This window comes from Petaurus breviceps, unplaced genomic scaffold, assembly GCF_028583685.1.
Source record: "Petaurus breviceps papuanus isolate PSGF00001 unplaced genomic scaffold, PetGlider_PUasm1.0 90977, whole genome shotgun sequence".
NCBI classification, from domain to species: Eukaryota; Metazoa; Chordata; class Mammalia; order Diprotodontia; family Petauridae; genus Petaurus; species Petaurus breviceps.
In genome coordinates this window covers 45,686,806-45,709,160 of record NW_027187391.1, presented here as the reverse complement: position 1 = coordinate 45,709,160, position 22,355 = coordinate 45,686,806, and the positions used below count along the sequence as shown (strand labels likewise).

At 40.2% G+C, this 22,355-nt stretch overlaps 1 protein-coding gene across 1 annotated transcript in view; it reads right to left on the bottom strand.

Annotated features, from left to right (window-relative positions):
* Positions 1 to 21,418, bottom strand: part of PDSS2 (decaprenyl diphosphate synthase subunit 2) — a 302,945-nt gene extending 281,527 nt beyond the window's left edge. The window contains 1 exon segment of the mRNA XM_069077111.1: positions 20,326 to 21,418. Within this exon segment, the coding sequence (XP_068933212.1) occupies positions 20,326 to 20,600 (275 nt within the window). The 5' untranslated portion in view covers positions 20,601 to 21,418.
* Between the last annotated feature and the right edge of the window lie 937 nt (positions 21,419 to 22,355).

The following is a 22,355-nucleotide window of genomic DNA, read 5'->3' as shown; positions in this document are numbered from 1 at the left end:
TGAGCTTGCTCAAGTTTAAAGCAAAACAAATTTTATACTGATGAAAATGATAAATCACTATTTTATTTAATGGCATTACCATCATCAGAGGCATTTAATAGCACCTTACCACTTAAGTTGGATAGTTGGTTGAACCTGTATGAAACATTTAACAAAGGATTTAAAAGATTAAAAGTAAACAGAGATCAATTCTCTCTGGCGATGGCCAACATGTGGCCTCAGGCCAAAAGCTGCCCACCTGAGGGGGAGAAGGATGCAGCCCACCTGAGATTTTTAGCAAAAAAATTTTTTTTTTACCTAATTAGCTAGCACATAGGAACTAGTAGGACCTAACCACCTGCCAACTGCTGTTGTGTAACTGACTGCTGCCAGGTGTCTTGCTAGCAGGCTTGGAGCAATTAGTAATTATAATTGAAGTTGAATGTAATTAATTATATGATTAAATTCATGTGGCCCACACACATATGGATTTTTGATCATGTGGTCCACTACTAAAAAACTTGGCTCCTCTGCTCGACAGAAATATTTAAGACACTTTAATAAGATGAATTTACTATTTAATAAGATGGACTTAATATTATGTTAAATGAAAACAACAGGATAGATGTATTTAGCCGGGGGTGTGATTGCTATAGAGGATGCAGATTTTGAGAAATGGGAAGGATCACCCCTGAGTATTTCAACATCATCCTAGCTGGACTCTCTGCCTCCAGTTTCTTCTTCCTCCAATCATCAGGGTCAGGCTAATCTTCCTACAATGCAAGCATAAGAAAGCTAACTTCCCTGATGAAGAACTTACAACAGGATCTTTTATTGTCTTCATCCAAAAACTCAGAAATGGAAGGAACCTAAGAAGCCATTCAGTTGAACCTGGACCTACATAGAAATCTTCTCCCAAATTATCCTGGAGGACAAGTAGTCACTCAATCTTTCTTTGGCTTTGAGAGAATCAAAGAGTTAGAGGGAATTCATTGGCCAAACAGCCCAACCCTTAGCTGAAAAGAGATCCACTTTGCAACATAATTGGTAAGTGGTCATTCAGTTTTTTTTCTTGAAGACTTTAAGAAAGAGATGCTGGTGTAAAGAAAGCATTGAATATAGTTTAAAAGATCTAGACAGTATAGGTTTTTAGTGTCAAAGGACCTAGGCTGAAATCATTCATCTGATACGTACCACCTCCATGAACTTGGACAAATCATTTAACCCCCATGGATCTCAGGTTCTTCATCTGTAGAATGTGAGGGTTGGACCAACACCTTTAATGTCCCTTCCCACTCTAAATCTATGATCCTACAAGCCAGCTTCAAGTTCTTCTTGTGCAATTTCAGAGGTATGTTACCTTCAACAAGTCATTATTAACCTCTGTAATACTCATTTTCCTCATCTGCAAACTAAGACAAATGAAACCTACCATATCCACTCTTATGAGACTCCTAAAAGATCAAGTGAGCCATCTATGAAAGTGCTTTGTGGTATGTAAAATGTTATACTAATAGAAGTTTCATAAGATTTAGAGTGGGAAAGGAGTGTTCATCTAAATTACCCCCACACACACACTTTATACATATGAGAACCAAAAATGAAATGCCTAAGGTCACACAAGTAATAAGCATTAAAAACATGATTTTAATTCAGGTCCTCTGACTCTAAATCCAATGATTTTTCCACCATTCCTTTCCATCTAATAGCTATATCACAATTTATTAATTCAAGGGTCTATGCAAAATCTGGACATTATATAGACACATATATACACACTGTTATTGGGTAGAGGTGAGGTGTAAATGTTTCCGTCATCCCCCACCCCCCATGGATTCTGAGACACAACTTGTTTTGTTTTGTTTTATTGGGGGAAGGCAATCAGGGTTGAGTGACTTGACAGAATCACATAGCTAGTAAGTGCCTGAGGCTGAATTTGAACTGAGGTCCTCCTAACTCTAGGGCTGGTGATAGATCCAGTGCAGCACCAGGTTAGTGTTCTTTGTAATTAAACTCTGGTTATTTCATTTTATGTATGCTTCACCCCTCCAAATAGATTATAAACTCCTTGAGGGTAAGTCTCATATTCCTATAGCTGAGAATTCTGCGTTAAAATCCCAGAGAAGGCCCCACTAATATAGCATTTGGGTCTCCTCTCACCCATAAGCCTTACTAGCTACCCTAAATTCTAGGTACTTTTTGGTCAAATCATGTAGTTATTGTTTTTAAGATGGAACCTGGCACTTGCTTCCTTCCAGGTCTCACATCTCTGCTTCAGCTGGTCTTCAGCTATCCAACTGTTTCAGAGTCACCAAAACCCTGTACAACGTTCGCTAGGGAGGCTGAGATGAGTAAGCCTCTCCCCTGAAGGTAGAGCTCCAGCTCTGTTGGCCACTATAACCATTCCCACCAACTACTGGGGAATTCAACAGTTAATACAGCCTCTTCTCTTCAGGGACAATTAGAGATCTTTCAGCCTCTTACTGTCCCTCAACTATAGTTCTTAGTTAAGGCACAATTTCCAGGGCTTCTTACCTTATTACCTTCCCTTATCCCATCTTCCTCAGTCTATTGCTAAAATTGTTATTTTACTGAGCCAGGTTACATTAGAAGGAATCAAAGGCCTAGGCTAAGATGAGATTTGCTCTTTGAATTAGTCTAAGAAATGCTCCGTTTTCTCTTTGACAATTTATTTACTCTTTGAATATCTTCCTGAAGCTCTCAGACCAAATGCTGTCCAACTTATGGACAGATACCCAAATTAGTATCATACTCCCTAGCTAAACAAATATACTCTAAGCTCTACCATCTCAACTAGAAAAAGGAGTTGAGTGATATGGTAGTAACCTCCCCAAACCCCACCCAAATGCTCCTCAAATGTTTGCAAATAGCAATGGCTGTCATGGTTAGAGAAAGTTTGAAAAGCCAGGTCACCTCTGTCCTACTTCTCTCCAGCATGACATCACAGATAAGTTTCTCCCAGGTCTCTACATCTCAAACTCTAGAGGGCCCAACAGAGTGTCCAGCACAAAAATAGATGCTTGGCAAATATAAATCACTCTTACCCACAAGTCAGAAGTATTCACAGGATCACAGAAGGAAGGGATATTAAAGATAATTGAATTCAATTCCTTAATTTGTTAATGAGAAAACTTAAATCTAAAGAGGTAAAAATGATTTGTCCAAGGTCGCCAAATTCAACTGATATTTATTGAGGGCACTGAATGAAATATGAGGACAAATAAAACATCCCATCTCTCAAGACCTGAGAATTCTTGAATTTCCTGTACTATATGATAGCACTCACTATTCTCCTTCCTGATGACTTCTTCTCCCTTGGCTTCCGTGACACATCTTCTTCCTGGCCCAATTTGGTCCAGTTTAATTTAGTGCCAAATTTATTATGTTTACATAGTTCTCTTCATTCCTATCTGCTACTTCTTAGTCTGGGCAGTTAGGTGGCATAGTAGATAGAGTGCCAGTCCTGGAGTGAGGAAGACATCTTCCTGAGTTCAAACCTGGCCTCAGACACTTAACAGCTGTGTGAGCCTGAGCAAATCACTTAACTCTATTTGCCTCAGTTTCCTCAACTGTAAAATGAGCTGGAAAAGGAAATGGCAAACCACTTCAATATCTTTGCCAAGAAAATCCCAAATGGGGTCACAAAAGACTCAGACACAACTAAAAACAACTGAATAATAAAAACTTCTTAGTCTAATTTACTGGTTTATCTTCACAAGTATGTGTACTTCCCAATATTCTATTCTAGGTTTTTTTTTTCTCCACTTTAGTAATGTTATCCACTTCCATATTTAAAACTGAAAGGGATTTGAAAGATCAGGCAGTCCAGAGGTTCTTAACCATTTTTGTGTGTCAGGAGTTCCTTTGTCAGGCTAGTGAAATCTAGGTAACCCTTAACAGAATGTTTTAAAATGTATAACATAAAATATAGGATTACAAAGGATACCAATTTTGTTGAAAGAACCATCAAAATATTTTTAGAATGGGGTGGCTAGGTGGCACAGTGAATAGAGCACTAGCCCTGGAGTCAGGAGGACCTGAGTTCAAATCAGACCTCAGACACTTAACACTTACTTGCGACTTTGAGCAAGTCACAACCCCAATTGCCCTCCAAAATGCAAAACAAACAAACAAAATATTTTTAGAAGCAAGCTCACAGACCCCAGGTAATGAATCCCTGAACTAAGTCTAACCTCATTTTCCAGACAAGGAAATTGAGGTCAAAATTAAGTGACTCGCCCAAAGCCTCAAATGTAGTGACAAGAGGCAAGGTTTAAAGCCAACTCCTCTAACTCTATAACTACTACCCTTTCCATTATACTGTGCTGTTTCTCTTACATGGCTAACTCTCAAACATATGTATGTGTGTGTCAATAGATAGATGGATAGATAGACAGATAGATTCAGGTCCAATATCCCCTACCAAATTCCAACCTCACATCTCCAACTGCTTACTAGGTAACTTAGATCTCCTACACTGACACCTCTAATTGAATATTCAAAATTGAACTCATCACTTTCTCTCTCCCTCCTTAAAAAAACACACAATAAAACCACACCCTAATAGAGACCAAATGCCAGGCAGGTCAAACCATCACCACCATCTCCCCTCAGACCCCAGTGGAGACAGCCCAAGACCCTAAATCTAAGAGCACTGGAAACAGCAATGCTTTCAGACCAGCACCCTCAGTCATCACCCTGGGAAGCAAGCTCTGTAGAGATGCAGCCTGGCAACTGCATCTGCAGGTGCTACATAGCCACAACTCCAAAAGATCCAGAAAAGGAAATTTTTGGCACCAAAGTCCTTGGCATTTTCAAGTATTTTAACATAAGAAGCTAATATAATTTTATCAGTGAAAACGACACTAAAGAAAAAGCATTACCATCTGCTTTACGGCTGCACTATAAAGACCATGGGACCTTTCCATCTGACTTGCAATTGAAACCTGCCATATGTGTTGTCATCCCCATTAGAATAGGAGCTCCTGTGAGACAGTCTCACTTTTCATTTTGTATCCCCAGCATTTAACACAGTGCTTTGTACAGAATAAGCACTTAATGAATTCTTTTTTCATTCATTCTTTCCTCTTTCCAAATTCTCTTTTTCTGAACAGTGTCACAATTTTCCTCCTCACCTAAACGCAAAACCTCAGAGTCACCTTTAGTTCTTTTCTCCCCTAGTCTGTATCCTGCCAAATCCAATTAGCTGTCAATTCTTTGCTGCTCTCTGAATAAGAGAGCCTTTCCCGATTCCAGGCATTTTACAGGCTATGTCCCCCATACCTGGAATGCTCTCCCTCTTTATTTCTGCCTTTCCTGCTTTCCTAGCTTCCTTCAAGTCCCAGCTAAAATCCCACCTTCTACAGGAAGCCTATCCTAATCCCTATATTCTTCCCTCTTAGAGATAGTTGGATTTTCCCCAATTTATCCTGTACATAGATTATTTGTACGTAGTTGCTTGTATGTTGTCTCCCTCATTAGACTGAGAGATCCTTCAAAGCAGGCAATATACTTTACCTTATATATATTCCCAATACTTAGAAAAGCACTTGGCACATAGTAGGCACATAATAAATGTGTTATGACTGACTGAAGTCCTGGCAAATCTACCAGCCTATTATCTCTTTGTTTAATCCCTCCCCTACCACTCACAAAGCTATCCCTATTTTAGACCCTCATCACTTCTAGTTTAGACAATTGTAATAGTCTCCTAACTGATTTTCCTATCTCAAATTTACCCTTCCCCCCACTCATCCTTCCCATCACTGCCAAAAGAAACTTTCTAATACACAGGCCTGACCTCTGCTCAAAAACTTTCCATGGCTCCCTATAGGACAAAACACAAACTCCTTAAACTGACCTTTAATGCCATCCACAATCTGGCCTTAGTTACCCTTCCCATCTTATTTTATTTTACTCTTTTTCACATACTTTACTATATTAAATTCATCTTATTCTGCAGTCTTCTGACTGAGCATTTGCAGAAGTTCTTCCCCCTGCCTTCTCATCACATCCTTCTCTTCCTTTTAGGCTTAACTCAGGTTCTAGTTCCCCCAAGAAGCCTGTCCTGATTATTCAAGTTAAAGGCATCAGTCTCTCAAATTTTCTTTTTTAAAAAAAGTTTTATTAAAATTCTTTTTTATATTCAGTCAATGAACATTTATTAAGCACTTTCTACAGTAGTAACAGTCGGTCATTATGATTAATACTGGCTGTTTAAAGAAAGACAAAAACACTCCCTGCCCTCAATAAGCTGATGTTCTGATGAAGGAGACAACATGTAAATAGCTAAGCACACGAAAACTATATGCATGAGAAGATGGAAGGTAATCTCAGGGGGAAGGCACTAAAAGCTAGGGGGGAGTGAAAAAGCCACATACAGAAGAAAGAACTGCAAAATTTCACTAGGTCTTGAAGGAAGCCAGGGAAGACAGAGGAGGTGGTGAGGAGTGAATGTATTCCAGACATGAGGAAGATGAGAAGATCTGAAACAGGCACTGAGTAAGACAGGAAATTAATTGGGAAAGAGTAGAAAGGATTGCCTTGCTGTAGTGAAATCCCAGCTGAGATTAGATAAGGTAAATTTGTAGTGAACCCAGTTAGCATGGTCCAGTAATCTCCCCTAGCTCTGTCCAACAGTGAGGAAGCAGATGGTGGGAGGAATCCAGGCTTTTACATCACTGCCACTTCCCGATGGCTTCCATCCCTTGATAAAGGCCTCCATGGTAATAAGTAAGTACAGTTAAGCAAAATAAATAAACACATTAGCCACATCTGAAAATGTATGCCTCCTTCTGTACCTCTTGCTACCATCTTTCTGCTGAATGGCAACTCCTCAAATCCTTTTACAACACGTGACCTGTATCTCTCCTCTGCCTCAACCATATTCTGCCTTGGAACATCATTTGTACATAAACCATATAGTATATTTTAGATCATAAACTCTCTGATGTCAGAGACTGCATCATTTTTTCTTCTTCTCTATATTACCAGGGTCTAAAAGTGCTGTTCATCTAGTAAGCACTTAATATGGTTTGTTGAATTGCTGAATTTAGTAAAAGGCGAAAGATTTATAAGATCTGAAGAGAAACCAGAGTATGAATTGTTGAATTTAGTAACAGAAATAAGATGAATTTACAAGTAAACACAATACAAAATAGAATGTGTATACACAAGGGAAAATCTAAACAAAATACCATGATGGTGGGGATATTAAGAAACATTATCCTGCGCACAATTGGCAGAACAGAAACCAGAACCCAATTCGGTAGTCTTTCATTTTTAGCATGCTGCCTCTCAGGTATGCCTCACTATAAGCTTACCTGTTTTACAGAATTCCAGATGTACAGAATTCATAAATTAAGAAAGAGGTTCATTTTACTAAACCTAAAGGCATTTTTGTTCAGTCGTTTCAGTCACGTCTGACTCTCTGTGACCCCATTTGGGGTTTTCTTGACAATGACACTGCAGTGCCTTGTCACTTCCTTTTCCAGATCGTTTTACAGATGAGGAAACTGAGGCAAACAGGGTTAAGCTACTTGCCCAGTGTCTCCCGACCATTAAGTTTCTGAGGCCAGATTTGAATTCAAGAAGCTGAGTCTTCCTGACTCCACGCCTGGTACTCTATCCACTGAAGGCATACATTTAAAGAATTTGCAAAGTACAAAACTTCCAACAGCATCTACAACTGAATCAGGTTATTTCAAATAAACTCCCCTTCTATTTTTTCATATAAAGCTAACAATGGACCACTTCCCTGTGAGGAGATTGGCTCCCCGCTTGTTGGAGCCAGTTCTCCACTATCAGAAGGTCCTAAATACTTCTTGGGGAAGGGAACTTTCCAAATGAGGTCAGAGAAGCAGTTCTGAGGAAAGAGAGGAAGAGATGTCCTCTCCTGTTGTGACCCAGTATTAGAAAACTAACTACAATCTCATAGACTCATTCTACCCTTATTTCCAGGACAGGACAGGTTCATGGCTCTTCTCTCTTCCTTGGTTTCATTTTCCAGGAAAAGGCTACATTTTTCACCTTGTCTTTAAGAGGAAGGAAGAGGACTGAGACTAGACAAAATCTTAAAGTAAGTGAAGTTTATTTTGGACACCCTTCCACTACCTTTTCTCCGTCTTTTTTGTCTCCTTCTCTGGTATCTTCTGCCCTTATGCTACTCTCTACTTATCCAAATTCTCATACTGCTAAATTCTACCCAGGCCTTTTATCCTCTTAAGAGTTCTCCTCCTGAAAAATAGAACTCTCTGTCCTTCTCCTACTTAAACAAAACTCCCTTCCTTTGATGTTGTTGTTCAGTTCAGTTGTTTTTTAGTTATGTCCAGCTCTTCATGACCCCACTCCTGGTTTTCTTAGCAAAGATACTGGAGTAGTTTGCCATTTCCTTCTCTAGCTCATCTTACAGATAAGGAAACTGAGGCAAACAGGGTCAAGTGACTTGCCCAAGGTCACACAGCTAGTAAGTGTCCAAGGCTCCACTTGAACTCAGGAAGAGGAGTTTTCCTGACTCCAGGCCCAGAACTCTATCAACTTTGCCACCTAGCTTCCTTTAGTGAAGCAACAACTCTTAGAGAGGTATTTAGACCATTAAACAAATCCACACAAAGGTGGTAATCAAATCTCCAAAGGATATATAAACTTTCCAAAAGACACCTGCATTTCTAAAAGTAGTTTATTAAATACCAACTAATCCCTAAAAGGTGGACTTTCAGATCAAGTAGCTAATTGGTAAACTTCAAGTGGCCAGATGATATTTTGAAGCAAGGGGTACTATTAGTTGGCAGTTAAAAAGGGAATAGAATATAGTTCTGGGTTACTCAAGTTCCAGTCTTGGCATTTTTAAGTAACTCCAATATCACCTAGTCTAATTTTAACAAATAAGTAATCTTCAGGGAGGTCTCAGCACAGCTTCCTTATCTTTCTCCATCCTACCTCCCAGTAACTGGCAATTCCTCATTGTAGGTCTCCCCACCCACCACCCCCATCACCAGACATCCATAGTTGAAACTGTTCCTGTTCCTCTACTCTCCGGGGCGTTGGCTGTAAATCTTTGAATCACCTTGGCCCAGGGTTCCTAAACTTACTCTAGGTTCTTTTTGGGAACCAAGTAAAAAGAAAAAAGCTGATGCCCCAAGTCAGTAATAAAATTTAGTTCCATTAGTCTCTACCTTTATAGCTGTTTAAGGTTGGCCTGCTCACAACTTTTAAAAGTTGGTCATTACTTAAAACATATATAAAAATACAAATTATAATGTGTTTTATAATTAAAAGTCACTCCTCTGCTTAAAAAAGAAACCCAACAACGCTCTAATGGCTCATGACTACCTAAAGGATAATTTGTACCAGATGACCTAGATGAACTGGTATACTAGACATTTCCCAAACCCATCTTACACCTCATTTCCTCCGAGTCCTTTATTCAGGCCATTTCCTCTTCCTCTTCCAATACACTGCTTTCTAGATGCACCATTTGGAATCCTACACTTCCTTCAAGACCCAGTTCAAATGGCACCATCTGCATGGACTCTTCCCTAATTCCACAAAGGCTATTACTGATTTAACGGTAGCAAAAATTCAAATTTATTCTGAATTTCTGGAAGCTGTTATTGTTATGCAGTCATTTTTCAGTTGTATCCAATACAGTGTAACCCTATCAGGGGTTTTCTTGGCAAAGATACTGGAGCGGTTTGCCCCTTCCTTTTCCTGATCATTTTACAAATGAGGAATTGAGGCAAACAAAGTTATGTAATTTGCCCATGGTCACACAGCTAATAAGTGTCTGAGGCCAGACTTGGATTCGGGAAGATGTCTTCTTGACTCCAGGCCCAGCACACTATTCACTGCACTCTTAGTAAATAAAGATCTCCCATGATTGCTTGGAATAAATTTGGTGGCATATATTACTTGAATATAGAAGAGATCTTTAACTAATTATATAGCTCTAACCTCTGGATATTTGATCTTTTTCACTATGCTGCACTCCTTTGCTCAAAATCCTTCAAAGACTCCTCAGTGCTTACAAAATAAAGCCAACCCCAGAGAGTAAGAACATAGAATTCAAAATCTCCTACAATCTGGTCTCATTTTTTCCTTTACAATACTCCCCTATACAAACCCAGTACATCTCTTGTCCCACATGCATACACTTTTACTAATGCCATTCCCACTTTTCAGAATATTGTTCTTTTTCCTCCTATCTAATTCCTTTCATCCTTCAAGCCACACCTAAAGTCTAACCCCAATATAGTGATTTCTCAATCCTCTGCACCTACTACCTATAAATCCAACCTAATTGTCAAGTCTTGTTGATTCTTTCACTTATTTTTTTTTGTAAACCAAATTTTATTTTTTCCAATTACATGTAAAGATAGTTTCCAACGTTCATTTTTTATAAGATTTTGAGTTCCAAAATTTTCTCTCTCCCTCCCTCCCCAAGTGATATAAATTACACATGTGCAATCATGTTAAACATAATTAGTCATGTTGTGAAAGAACAAAAAGGGAAAACCACTAAAATAAACCCCCCCAGAAAATTTTTTAAAAAGTCTTTCACTTATTTTCAATCTCTCTACTGGCTCATTCCCTACTGCCTACAAACATCACAAACATCCCCTATCCTGAAAAAAACAAACAAACAAAAAAAAACCCTCACTTGATCCTTCTATCCCTGCTAACTATGGTCCTATATCTTGTCTAATGGTTGTAATATAGCAAACTCTTTATAAAGGCCATGCACATTAAGTGCCTCCACATTCTCTCCACTCACTCCCTTCTTAATTCCTTATAATCCAGTTTCTGACCTTTTTGTTCCATGGAAACCATTCTCTCCAAAGTTACTAATGATACTTTAGTTGCCAAATCTAATGCTCTTTTTTTTTATCCTCATCTCCTGGACTTCTCTGCAGCCTTTGACACTGTTGATCACTGTCTCCTCCTTAACACTCTCTGCTCTCTAGGTTTTGGGAACACCACTGTCTCTTGGTTCTCTGCTACCTATCTGATCACTCCTTTCTGTCTTACCTGCTGGATCCTGTTCCAGGTTGCTCTTTAACCATAGATGCTGTCAGGGTTCCATCCTGGGCCCCCTTCTCTTCTCCCTCTATACTATTTTAACTTGACTTCATCAGCTCCCCTATATTTAATTAGCATCTCTAGGCTGATGACTGTCAAATCTACCTATTCTGCCCTTGACTTTCTGCTGATCTCCAAACTTGCATGTCCAACTGCCTTTCAGACATCTTGAACTGGATGTCCTGTAGGTATCTTGAACTCATTATGTCTAAAACAGAACTGATCATCTTTTCCCCTACATTCTTTTCTCTCCTCTCCTACATTCCCTATTACTAGAGAGGGCAACACCATCTTCCCTGTCTCTCAGGCTCATTACCTAGGAGTCAGAATGGACTCCTCATTATCTCTCAGCCCCTTCTGCCCCATACCCAATATGCTCCCAAGGCCTTCGCAAAATCTCACAAATATGCTCTCTTCTCTCCTCTGATACAACCACCCCTCTAGTGCAGGCCCTCATCACTTCACACCTGGACTATTGCAATAGCCTCAAGTCTCTTCCCATTCCTATCCATTCTCCATTTATCTACTAAAGTGATTTCCTAAATCAAAGTGCAATCATGTCAATCCCTCCTCACCCCTCAATTCAATAAAGTCCAGTGGCTCCCCATTATCTCCAAGATTAAATACAAACTGCACTGTTTGGCATTCAAAGCCCTTCATAAGCTAGCCCCCTCCCAGCCTTCTCACACCATAAGGTGTACTCTTAGCACTCTTCAGGCCAGTGACAATGGCCTCCTGCCTGTTCCATGAAGAAGACAAAGCATCTTTCTGGCTGTCCCCCATGCCTAGAATGCTCTCCCCTCTCCATTTCAATCACTGATCTCCACGGATTCCCTTAAATACCTTCCCCAATTCTTCTTAATTCCAGAGCCTTTCCTCTATTATTTCCTATTTCTTCTGAATAATAGCTTGCTTTGTGTATAGTTGTTTGCATGTTGTTTCCCCTATGAGACTGTAAGCTCCTTGAGGTCAAGGCCTGTCTTTTGATTCTCTTCGTATCCCTAGCATTTAGCACAATGACTGGCACATAGAATGCACTTAATGTTTATCGACTGATTAATTATAACACTACAACTCTCAAATTCATCCTCTTCTGACATCCCCCCAGTTCAGGCCCTTGTCACCTATCATCTGGACTAGGATGATTGTTTGCTAATTGGATTTCCTGTACTCCAGAGACTACTCTCTCCAATCCAACCTTCACACAGCCAAACAATCACTCCCCTGCCCAAGATGCTTGGCTCCCTATTGTCTCTCAGATAAAATACAGACTTCTTGGTTTGGTAGTTAAAGTCTTTCCACATTCTGACTCCAACCTATTTTTCCAGGCTGATTTTACCTAGTGTCTCTTACTCACTCTAGATTTTAGTCACCATAGCCTGCTTGCTGCTCTCCATTCCTGTCACTGAATCTCCATCTCTGTTCTTTGTGTAGACTATTGCCCAGAATGCTCTCTGTCATCACCTGTATTGTACCACTGGTTTCCTTCACGGTTCAGCTCAAGTATCACCTCCTAGAAAAAGCCTTTGCTGATCCCCCTTGTTGTTAGTGTTTTTGATATGCCACCTCCTGATCTGAATGTTATTTTGTATGTTACACACACACAAACACATATGCATGTGCATGTACACATACAGATACATAAAATGTACACAGATAAATTAACATAATCTATATACATATGTGTAGATGTACACAGATAAATAAATCTATGTATCTATAATATGCATAAGTATGTATAAGTGCGTGTGATTTATCTGTGTACATGCTATCTCCCCTTCCCTCCCACCCCCTACATAATGTAACTTTTAGAAGGCAAAGATGATTTCATTACCGTTTCAACCTCAGCACCTAACAAGGCCTCTGGCATTCAGTAGGCTAAATAAACTTGCTGAATTAAATTGCATTATCTGCCTGTAAGTGTTTTATCTTCCTAAACAGGCCATAAACTCTTACAGGGCAAGAACAGTGTCTTCTAGGTCTTTGTATTTCCTACAGTGCTTTGCAAATAGTGGGCACTCAAACACGTGATTGATTAATGAGGACTTGCATACCTAATTGTAAATGTACACTAAAAAGAGATATTTAACACCTAAAAGAACAAGGAGAAAACAATCAGCTAATTGCTACATTGTTGTAAATGGCATAATTATCATCTATCCAAGAAAGATCTGGGAACTGTTACCAACTGGAATATGTATTGTTTTTCCTTTTCTTGGTAGAAAGGCTTTGGTAGATGGGAAAAAGTTCCCTGAGGAGACATGTGGATAGGATAAAGTAGGAGGTAAGTAGTGGGCTTTCCTAGAGGTCCTTTTTTTCCCCATTAAGCCTGCCAAGATGTTGATAGAAGAAATCTATTGGTGATCAGAAAATCTGGTACTTATGTAAGGAAGATTTTACCGCATGATTTTGCAATGTTACCAAACCAGTTTACATGTGACTATCTGACATGTAGATTTAAATGCAGGTTGTCTTTTCCCTCCCACAAGATACAGGTTTGAATTCTGATTGTGAAAATCAGCATTCATAATGTAATTTAGTTCTTCATGCATTCTGTGCAGCAAAATTTCAGATTAAATAGTGTTAGATTTAAAATTATTTCCAAATATTATGTTATACAAGTCTGAAAAATTATAAAAACAAAAGTACAAAGAATTCTGAATTCAGTATGGCATTATTAAACTATTTAAATATTTATAATTTGGTTACATTATAGGAAAGAAATCAATACAATTTTACATATTTAAGAAATGAAGTCATTTCAGAAATGCAGAGTAAATATCCTTTATTTCAAAATTAATGGATTAGGATCCTACAGTACAAACCATTAAAACGTTAACTATAACCTTATACATAGCCCTTCAGGAATCTACTACTAAAAAGGCATCACAAGGCAACAATTAAGCAAAAACTCTGTTCATTTTGAAAATGCCATAAAAAGGTTTTAAGTCATATTGCAGAGTTGTACTAAATACACAAAACACTCTTGCAATATTTTGTAAGAACAAAATGGTAAAATGTTGGTTGACTGAAATTACCCGTAATTATTAAAAATCAGAGTACTTAAAAATGAAACTTTTGCCTCCAATCATCTGATTCCTACAATTAAATTTACCAACAAGGCAACAGATATACATTATGCTTCATCATTTTTTCCACTTACATTATAAGTTTATTTCTTAGTGTAATCATTTAAAAGTTAAAACTCATTTCAACTACAAAGCTTAATTGCTTTCAATAAGAGAGACCACTAGTTTAGTTTAATAAATATCATTTTCCTGAAAGTTCCCAAAACCACTCTTTCAAAAATAATTAAAGTTATGCTCTTATGTTATCTAAATTTGATGGGTATCAGATTTTTACCCTGTCAGCCCTATTTAAATCCATCTGGATAAGAAGCTGATTTATACTAGGAAAGTGAATCCAAACTTTGAAGACAGTACTGATGGGAAATTTAGAGAATACATTGCTTTCTTATCTAAAAAACACATACTGCTTAAATTTCATGATATGCTGCAGTTGCCTCACTTTGAGTTCCACTGGATATTCTCTGATGGTCCCTATTATGTGAGAGTATGTCACTTGAGTAATTTGTAACATGTCAGTAATGTTTTACTCTGAACTATACATCATATCCTGTTCAACAATTAGTGTCTTCCTGACCTGATTTTGAGTAATTCTATTAAACTTTTATATATGGAAAGAGATGCAACTCATAAATTCCTGCTGATGAAAGTGAACCACTTGCTATAATTGAAACATTTTGGTATTAATGTTTCTTGTTATAACTATCTTTAAATGCTATCAAAAATATTCTAATGAAACTTGACATGCTCTGCAGAAGATTCTGCAGGTGTCTACTAGGTTTCAGATATTTATTTTGAAAGAATTTCTCTGTGAGTCTGGAGTGTAGATAATAATACAAGAAAATAAAAGTTTACCACTGGAATGAAATCAGAGACTCATCAAATGAGGAACCTGATGCACACAGGTTAACAGAGGTTAAGAGACTTGCCAAAATCTCCAGCAAAGTAATGTCGGGGGCCAGGACTAGAACCCAGGTGTGCTAATTCCTAGTATTATGTGCTTTCTACTAAACAAACCATGCTTCTCATCTCCTAATAAAATGAGCTAACTGTTTTTAAAAACACCGTTTCCTGATCTTTATGCCATTCTAAATATTAATGTCAAAATTCCCAATTTGGGGCTGTTTTATTTCTCCTTACTAGTTAGCAAAACCCGTCTCTGACTAGTTCTGTGGGAAAGGAAGGAAACTCCATTTCTAGGCTAAAATAGGTTTCACTCTCTCCCTACTTCCACCCTTCAATGGGAGAAAATGGCAGAGCTCAGGAGGAAGAGATGACTATGAGACATGGCCAGAGCTAGGAACTGTGACATGATGGGACCCATCCCTTCCACTCTATTTCCGCTCTTCCTCTCCCACTAAATTACCTCATTCGTCATTCCACTACAACCACTACCACGTCCTCAGTCCCTATGGACAGAGTATTTCTAAATTGACCCAATACCAGATTTCCCTACTCTTTAAATGTAAACTTCAAAAAGGGTGAAACAGTTCTAATTTCCTATTAAGTTTGTTCAACAACTTTTTATTAGTCATAACATAAAAAGATTAGTTACAGTTATCCCTTCCATATCGTGTGGGTTAAAGGTACTCCAGCCCTGCCCATCATTGGGTGATCTTGAAAATCCTTGTAAAATTTTTTGTCCCTCCCTTTGTACTAGAGAAGATGTCTGAATTATTATGGCAGTGAAAGATAAAATGTGTTGATATTACACAATACTATACACATTTTTTTTCCATTTCTGAGTTCCTAACTTTTTCTGTGTTGTCTGTGGCTTCTGCAAAACTCCCCCCAAAATTCCCATTGAATTTCTTATGCCAACATGTGATATATTGAAACCATGATGGAGAAAGCTGTAATGTGGAAGGGATAACTGTATATAAATCATATTTGATTAAATCATTTAACTCCTTGATTAGACTTGTATGAACTGATACAATGAAGTGAGCAGAATCAGAAAAATTTACCACATCAATAATATAAACAATTTTGAAGACTTGTATAAACTGATGAAGAATGAAATGAGCAGAACTAGAACACTTTATATGCAACTAACAAAACTGTAAAAAAAACAAATAACTTTGAAAGCTATATGTACTCTGATCCATGCAGTGACCATCAATGATTCTAGAGCACCAATGATGAAGAATGCTACACATCTCCTGATGTATGTGTGTGTGTGTGTGTGTGTGTGTGTGTGTGTGGACAATGAGGGAATTTGTATTGCTTGGTTATACTTATCTGTTCCAGGGAATGTTCCCACCCATCCACTGAAAGGGGTGGAGAGTGAGAGGGAAAGAAAACAAATTTGTTAGTTAAAAAAATGAATTTAAAAAATAACTTCTTGATTAAGTCTCTTGTCTTTCTTCTTGCCACTATCTCAAAAAGTGATTCTCAGCAGTAAAATAAGTCAATTTTTTTCAATAAGTATAATTTTTAACTCCAGAGAGTCACATGGAGGTTTCTCCACTAAAGTTCTACTTGGCTGCCCTATCATGGCATTGCAATAACCCTGCGTCCTTAAAGACTATGCCAGTGAAGAATACACTGTGGCAGGCAGGTCCTATACCAAACTGGTCAGGCTTGAAGTACAGGCTCAGCCATTGACTGTAAGTCCAAAGACCAACCTAGCAATGGTGAGGGAGGCTCACCATTAGAAAGTTTTGGTAGACAATCCAAAGGTAACTTTCTGGACCATAGAAACTCATGGAACTTTAGAAAGAGTCTCCATTTACACTGGTAAAAGGGATATGTGAACCTATGAAAATACAGACCTTTTCACTATTAAGGTAGTATTCCTAAAAGTGATTTTGATATGCCAACAGAGACATTGTATGGTACAGCTAAAAGGGTGCTAGGTTTGTAGTTAACGACAAACTTCAATGTGTTGAGTCAGAATTTGGCTTGAGTCTGAACCTAGGCTGTGTCACACCGGAACCTGTGTGTTTTAGGGCAAGTCATTTACCCTCCGTGACCTCAGTTTCCCCATGATGGTACTGGACTAGTCATCTCTAGATTTCCTTCCAGCTTTAAATCTATGATACTAGTAAGTGATAGGGAATGAAGCTGTGATTTCATTGGTAGAGGGACCTTCCAGAAGAGGAAACTCCTCCTATCAGTTTAAGTTGGCACCTTGTAAACAATTTATTATAGTCATACAGCAGGCTTTCACAACCTGTAAAAAAATGTACACGTTTCCTCAGGCTGCTCAAAATTCTTTGGCATGCTGCAAGCCATAGCCCTGGGCTATGGGCTGTTCAGGCCTATCTTAGAGTTGCCTAGATCAAGTGACCTGTCCAGGGTCACAGAGTCAGTATATGTCAGTGGTGGGACCTAAGTCCAAGTCTTACTGGCTTCAAGGACAGCTCTCTATCCATTATATTACACTCCCTTTATTGTTATTAAATGTCTACATTGTGCTGGAAACACAGAGAAGTACAAAAATAAAAGAGACAGACTGGCATGGAGAAAAGGGCAGCAAGAGAAGAACTGAGTTCTAGTCTTGGCTTGGCACATACTTCACACAAAAACAGAGCAAAAATAAATAAATAACACAGTGAACCTTCCTGAGTCTTAATTTTCTCTTTTATAAAACAGTAATAATACTTATACTATCTACCTTTACAGGGTTTTCTGTTCTAAAACTCAAGTGAGCACTTAAGTGCTCATTTGTATGTGAATCACTAATTGAAAAGTGATATATTAATGGATAGTAGTAGTAGTAGTAGTAGTAGCAGTAGTAGCAGCAGTAGTAGTAGTAGTATTGTTACTCTTACTCTGGTTGCTATCTTCACAGAATTCATAATCTTGGAGGTGACCAGAAAATCAAATTATAGACCTTTCTTAAATGAAGATGGGCATGAAAAAAGAGGTCTGACATACAATCCAAATGGCTGATTTCAAATGAACAAGGTCTAGGAAAACAGGGAGAACTCCCATGAAGATACTTAATAATGACTATGCCAGATCTCTGCTTCAAGCACAAGGAATTCCCTGGGCAGGGCCTTGAACAAAGCTTTCCGCCAACCCAAGTTAGAACTACAGAGCTATAGATCCAGAAAGGGCCTCTCTTTCAGAGGTAATGCATTCAAAAAGGACCAGGAAAAACAAAGAAAGCCCCTTCTAGGAAGCTGATCCAAGAAACCTAGATTCCTGTGCAAACCCTACGCATATTTTAAATATATCTGACCCCCTTCCTACTTCAAGGACTTCTTGCCCCTACTTTCCTACTTCAAGGACTTCTGATGTCATAGGTACCTAGGGGGTGCTGATAATGCACAGGGCTTCTTGTTAAAAAGAGCTGAGTTCAAATTCAACCTCAGACCCTGAACAAGTCGTGTAACCTTTCTGTGAATTGGTTTTCTCATCAATAAAATGGGAGTGATAATAATAGCACCTATATCAAAAGGACGTTGTGAGGATCAAGAGAGATAACACATAAAAAGAACTTTGCAAACTTTAAAGCAGTAGTGGCAGTAGTAGTAGTAGTAGCAGCAGTAGTAGTAATTTATGTGTGAACTTTCTCTACCATGCAGATGCCAGCCAGTCTATATCTTGGCAGACAGTCTTCTTGAAAGGCTAAGGCAGAAAAAAACAATCCAGTTTGTTGCCAACTTCCTAGTGATAAATGTCTTTGTTTGATCTGTCCTTCACATGGAAGACATAAAATCCCTGCATCCTTCCCATCTAGGTAAGACCTCATAGAATGTGTACTCTATTGGTTCTTGTTTTGAGAACTCAGGATTTCTTTCAAACCATGATGAATCATTGATGGGGAACCTGAGTGGAAGCAATTATGATAAAACAGAAGTATGTTACCTCTCTCATCAACGCTCTGGGACTCAGCTTCCCTATCTGTAAAATGGAAGTTAAACTAGACTCTTTCCAACTTTTTTTTTTTTTTTTGCTTTTTGGAGGGCAATTGGGATTAAGTGACTTGCCTAAGGTCACACAGCTAGTTTTGTGTTAAGTGTCTGAGGTTGGATTTGAACTCCAGGGCCTGTGCTCTATTCCCTGTGACACCTAGCCACTCCCTTTCCAACTCAATGATCTGAGGAAAGGATAACTGGGATTGCTGGTGATAAAGTCAATTGCCTGATGTGCCTAACTCTTCTCCTCTCCCTTTTAGCTTCTCCAAACCCCTCAATTGAGGGAGCATGTAATATTTTGTAAAGTTTAGGACAAATTCAATTCAATAAACATTTTTTAAGCCGTTACTAGATTCCAGGCACTGTGCTAAGCACTGAGAAAACAAAGAAAATCAAAAACAAGGTTCCTGCCCACAAGGGGCTCATGTTGGAGCCGGCTTTCTTCCAAAACTTTCCTACAACTCATTCTTCCTAGACAGCCTGAACAGGAAGGTATAAAATCCACACAAATACATGCAACACATAGAATAAGAGAGGTCAAATGTTCCTGGACATTTTTAGGAGACAGGGATCGTTTTCAGCTGAGAGGGCTGGAAAGGCATCATGGAATGGACTTTTAGGCAAGGCCCTGAAAGAACAGGATTCCCAAAATCAGTCAACCAGAACTGATTAATCGCCTCCTATGTGACCGAATACTCATAAAGTAGCTAGTGTGACTCAGTGGATAGAGCACTGTGCCTGAAATCAGGAAGACCTGAGTTCAAATTCAACCTCAGACACTTATTGGCTGTGTCACTTGCCCGTTTGCCTCAATTTCCTAATTTGTAAAGTGATCTGGAAAAGGAAATGGCAAACCACTACAGTATTTTTGCAGAGAAAACCCCGAGTGGGGCTGGACACCGCAAAGCAGAGGAGATTCAAAAACACCGGGCCCTGCTCTCAAGGAGTTCACAATCTAAGAGGGGGCGGAGGACAGGAAGAGAAAGAACTTGCAAAGAACTAAGTACAAACAGAAGAAATTAGGGGGCGGGGGCGGAGAGAAGACACTAACAGTGGCGGGCTGGGAAAGGGTTTCTGGTGCGTGTTTTTTTCTTTTCCCCATCTTGCTCCCAGGTGAGCGCGGATGCACTCCCAGGATGGGCAGGCATGTGCTCCTGACCCGGGAAGGACCGGAGACTAGAAGCAGCAGCAGCGCACGCGGGGAGACGGCGGGCGGACGCGCAGGTGCGCGCGGGGAGCGCGGCGCCCACAGCGGGGCTCTGGGGCGGGGCGCGCGCGCGCGCGCGCGGGCTCACCTGGCCGTGTTGAGCAGCGGATGCCGCGTCCCGACCAACTTGCGCACCTGCATGGCGATGTTGCTGAGCTCGTCGCTCAGGAGGCAGCGGAGGCTCATGAACGAGGTCGGGTAGCCCACGATCTTCTCCGCTTCCGACACCACCTGGTTCCAATGGGTCGGGGATCCCGAGAAGAGGCTCCGCCGGGGCGCGGGGGACTGCGGCAGGAGCGTCCGCCACAGGGCGCTCGGGGCTCCGGGGCGGCACGGCCAGCGTAGCAGCTCCCGCAGGCTCATGGCTCCGGTGCTGGCAGGACCGACAGGGCGGGCAGGGGTCGGAGGCTGCGGCAGAGGACGGGCCCAGCAGAGCGCAGGTCAGCCGTCGGCCAGTTCAGCACCCCCGTCTTGGCGCCGGTGCCCGAGCCGCAGGGCCAGCTGCCGGTGCCCTGGGCGCTGCCATCTTGGGCGCCGCCATCCGGCCTGTCGTAAAGGGGGCGGGGCGGGGCGCGACCAGGCCCCTCCCCATTGTTCTCAGGCTGCTTAGGGCTAGAGGGCACCCCTCGCTATTCAGAAATTCCTTCCTGGGACCCCCTGCAGCCAGGCTGGGAAAGGAGGCCTTTTGTTTCCTAAATAAACCTTTTTTTAAAATTAAGACCCAGAGAGATTAGTTAAGTGACTTGTCCAAGGTCACACAAATGGCAGGCAATACAGAACAGGATTTTTATCCCAAGTTCTTTGAGTCCAAACTCTAGGCTCCAGGAACGATATTCCCAGGCTTTTCCAGATTACACAATCTTAGATCTAGAACCAACCCCTCATTTTTTCACGTTTGAGGAAATTGAAACCCAGGAAGGTTAAAGTGATTCGCAAGTTACACAAGCTCAGTAATAACAGTAACTTACATTTGTATGGTACTATGCTTTACAATTCTCATTGAATCCTTACAACAACTTTGGGAATGAGATTTTATTATCCCCATTTTACAGTTGAGGAAGTTGAGGCAAACAGAGGCAAAGTGACTTGTCCAGGGTCATACTACTACTAATAAAGAATAGCTGATATTTATATAGTGCTTGCTATGTCCCAGGCTCTCTGCTCAGCACTTGACCGTGATCTTGTGGGATCTTCACAACAAACCAGTAGTTGGGTGTTATTAATATTAATAATAGCTCATATTTATGTAGGGTAGCTAGGTGGCCTCATTTATAAAATGAGCTGGAGAAGGAAAACCTCTCCAGTATTTTTTCCAGGAAAACCCCAGTGGAATCATGAAGAGTCTAACAGAACAACAAAAATATCTGTATAGTGTTTACTATGTGCCAGGCGCTATGCTAAATGCTTCAAAATTATTATCCTAGTGGATCCTCACAACCACCCTGGAGTTAGGTGCTGTTATTATCCCCATTTTACAGATAACGAAACTGAGGCAGGCAGAGGTTAAGTAACTTGCCCAGGATCACACAGCTAGTCAGTCTCTGAGGTCAGATTTGAGCTCCGGTCCTCTTGACTCCAGACTTGGCACTCTATCCACTGTACCACCTAGCTGCCCCCAGTGCCAGTTATTAGGAGTAACTTGCAACCCCAGAGGGAGATAACACAGCTGGAGAAGGGTTTTAATTCAGGGAAGTGATCTACAAGAGCAAACAATACTGGGCCCAGATCAAAGCCAGAAAGAGGCCTCCGCAAAGTCATGAAATGAAATGAAGTCTGGGCCAGGTCCAAAAGGGAGGGAAGAAGAAACAGAGATTGATACGCATGGGGTATCATGGAAGGAACTTGGAAAGGAGAAACAGAAGGTGTTAATACATGCAACTTGTTTCACACACAAAGTCTTCACCTAAGCAGACCTTTCATGGAGTCAGCATACCCTGCTTCTCCCTCACCTGTGTCAACACTGCTACAGGCCCAGGCAGGGCAAAAAGGTGTCCCCATAACTCTTAAGTCATGGTTTGGGGAGTTATCATTAGAGGAGTCTCCAGGAGACAATGGGGTCTACGTCTCAGACATTGTCCTGTGGTTCCCATGTTCTCTCCTCAGACTTCATAATCCTAG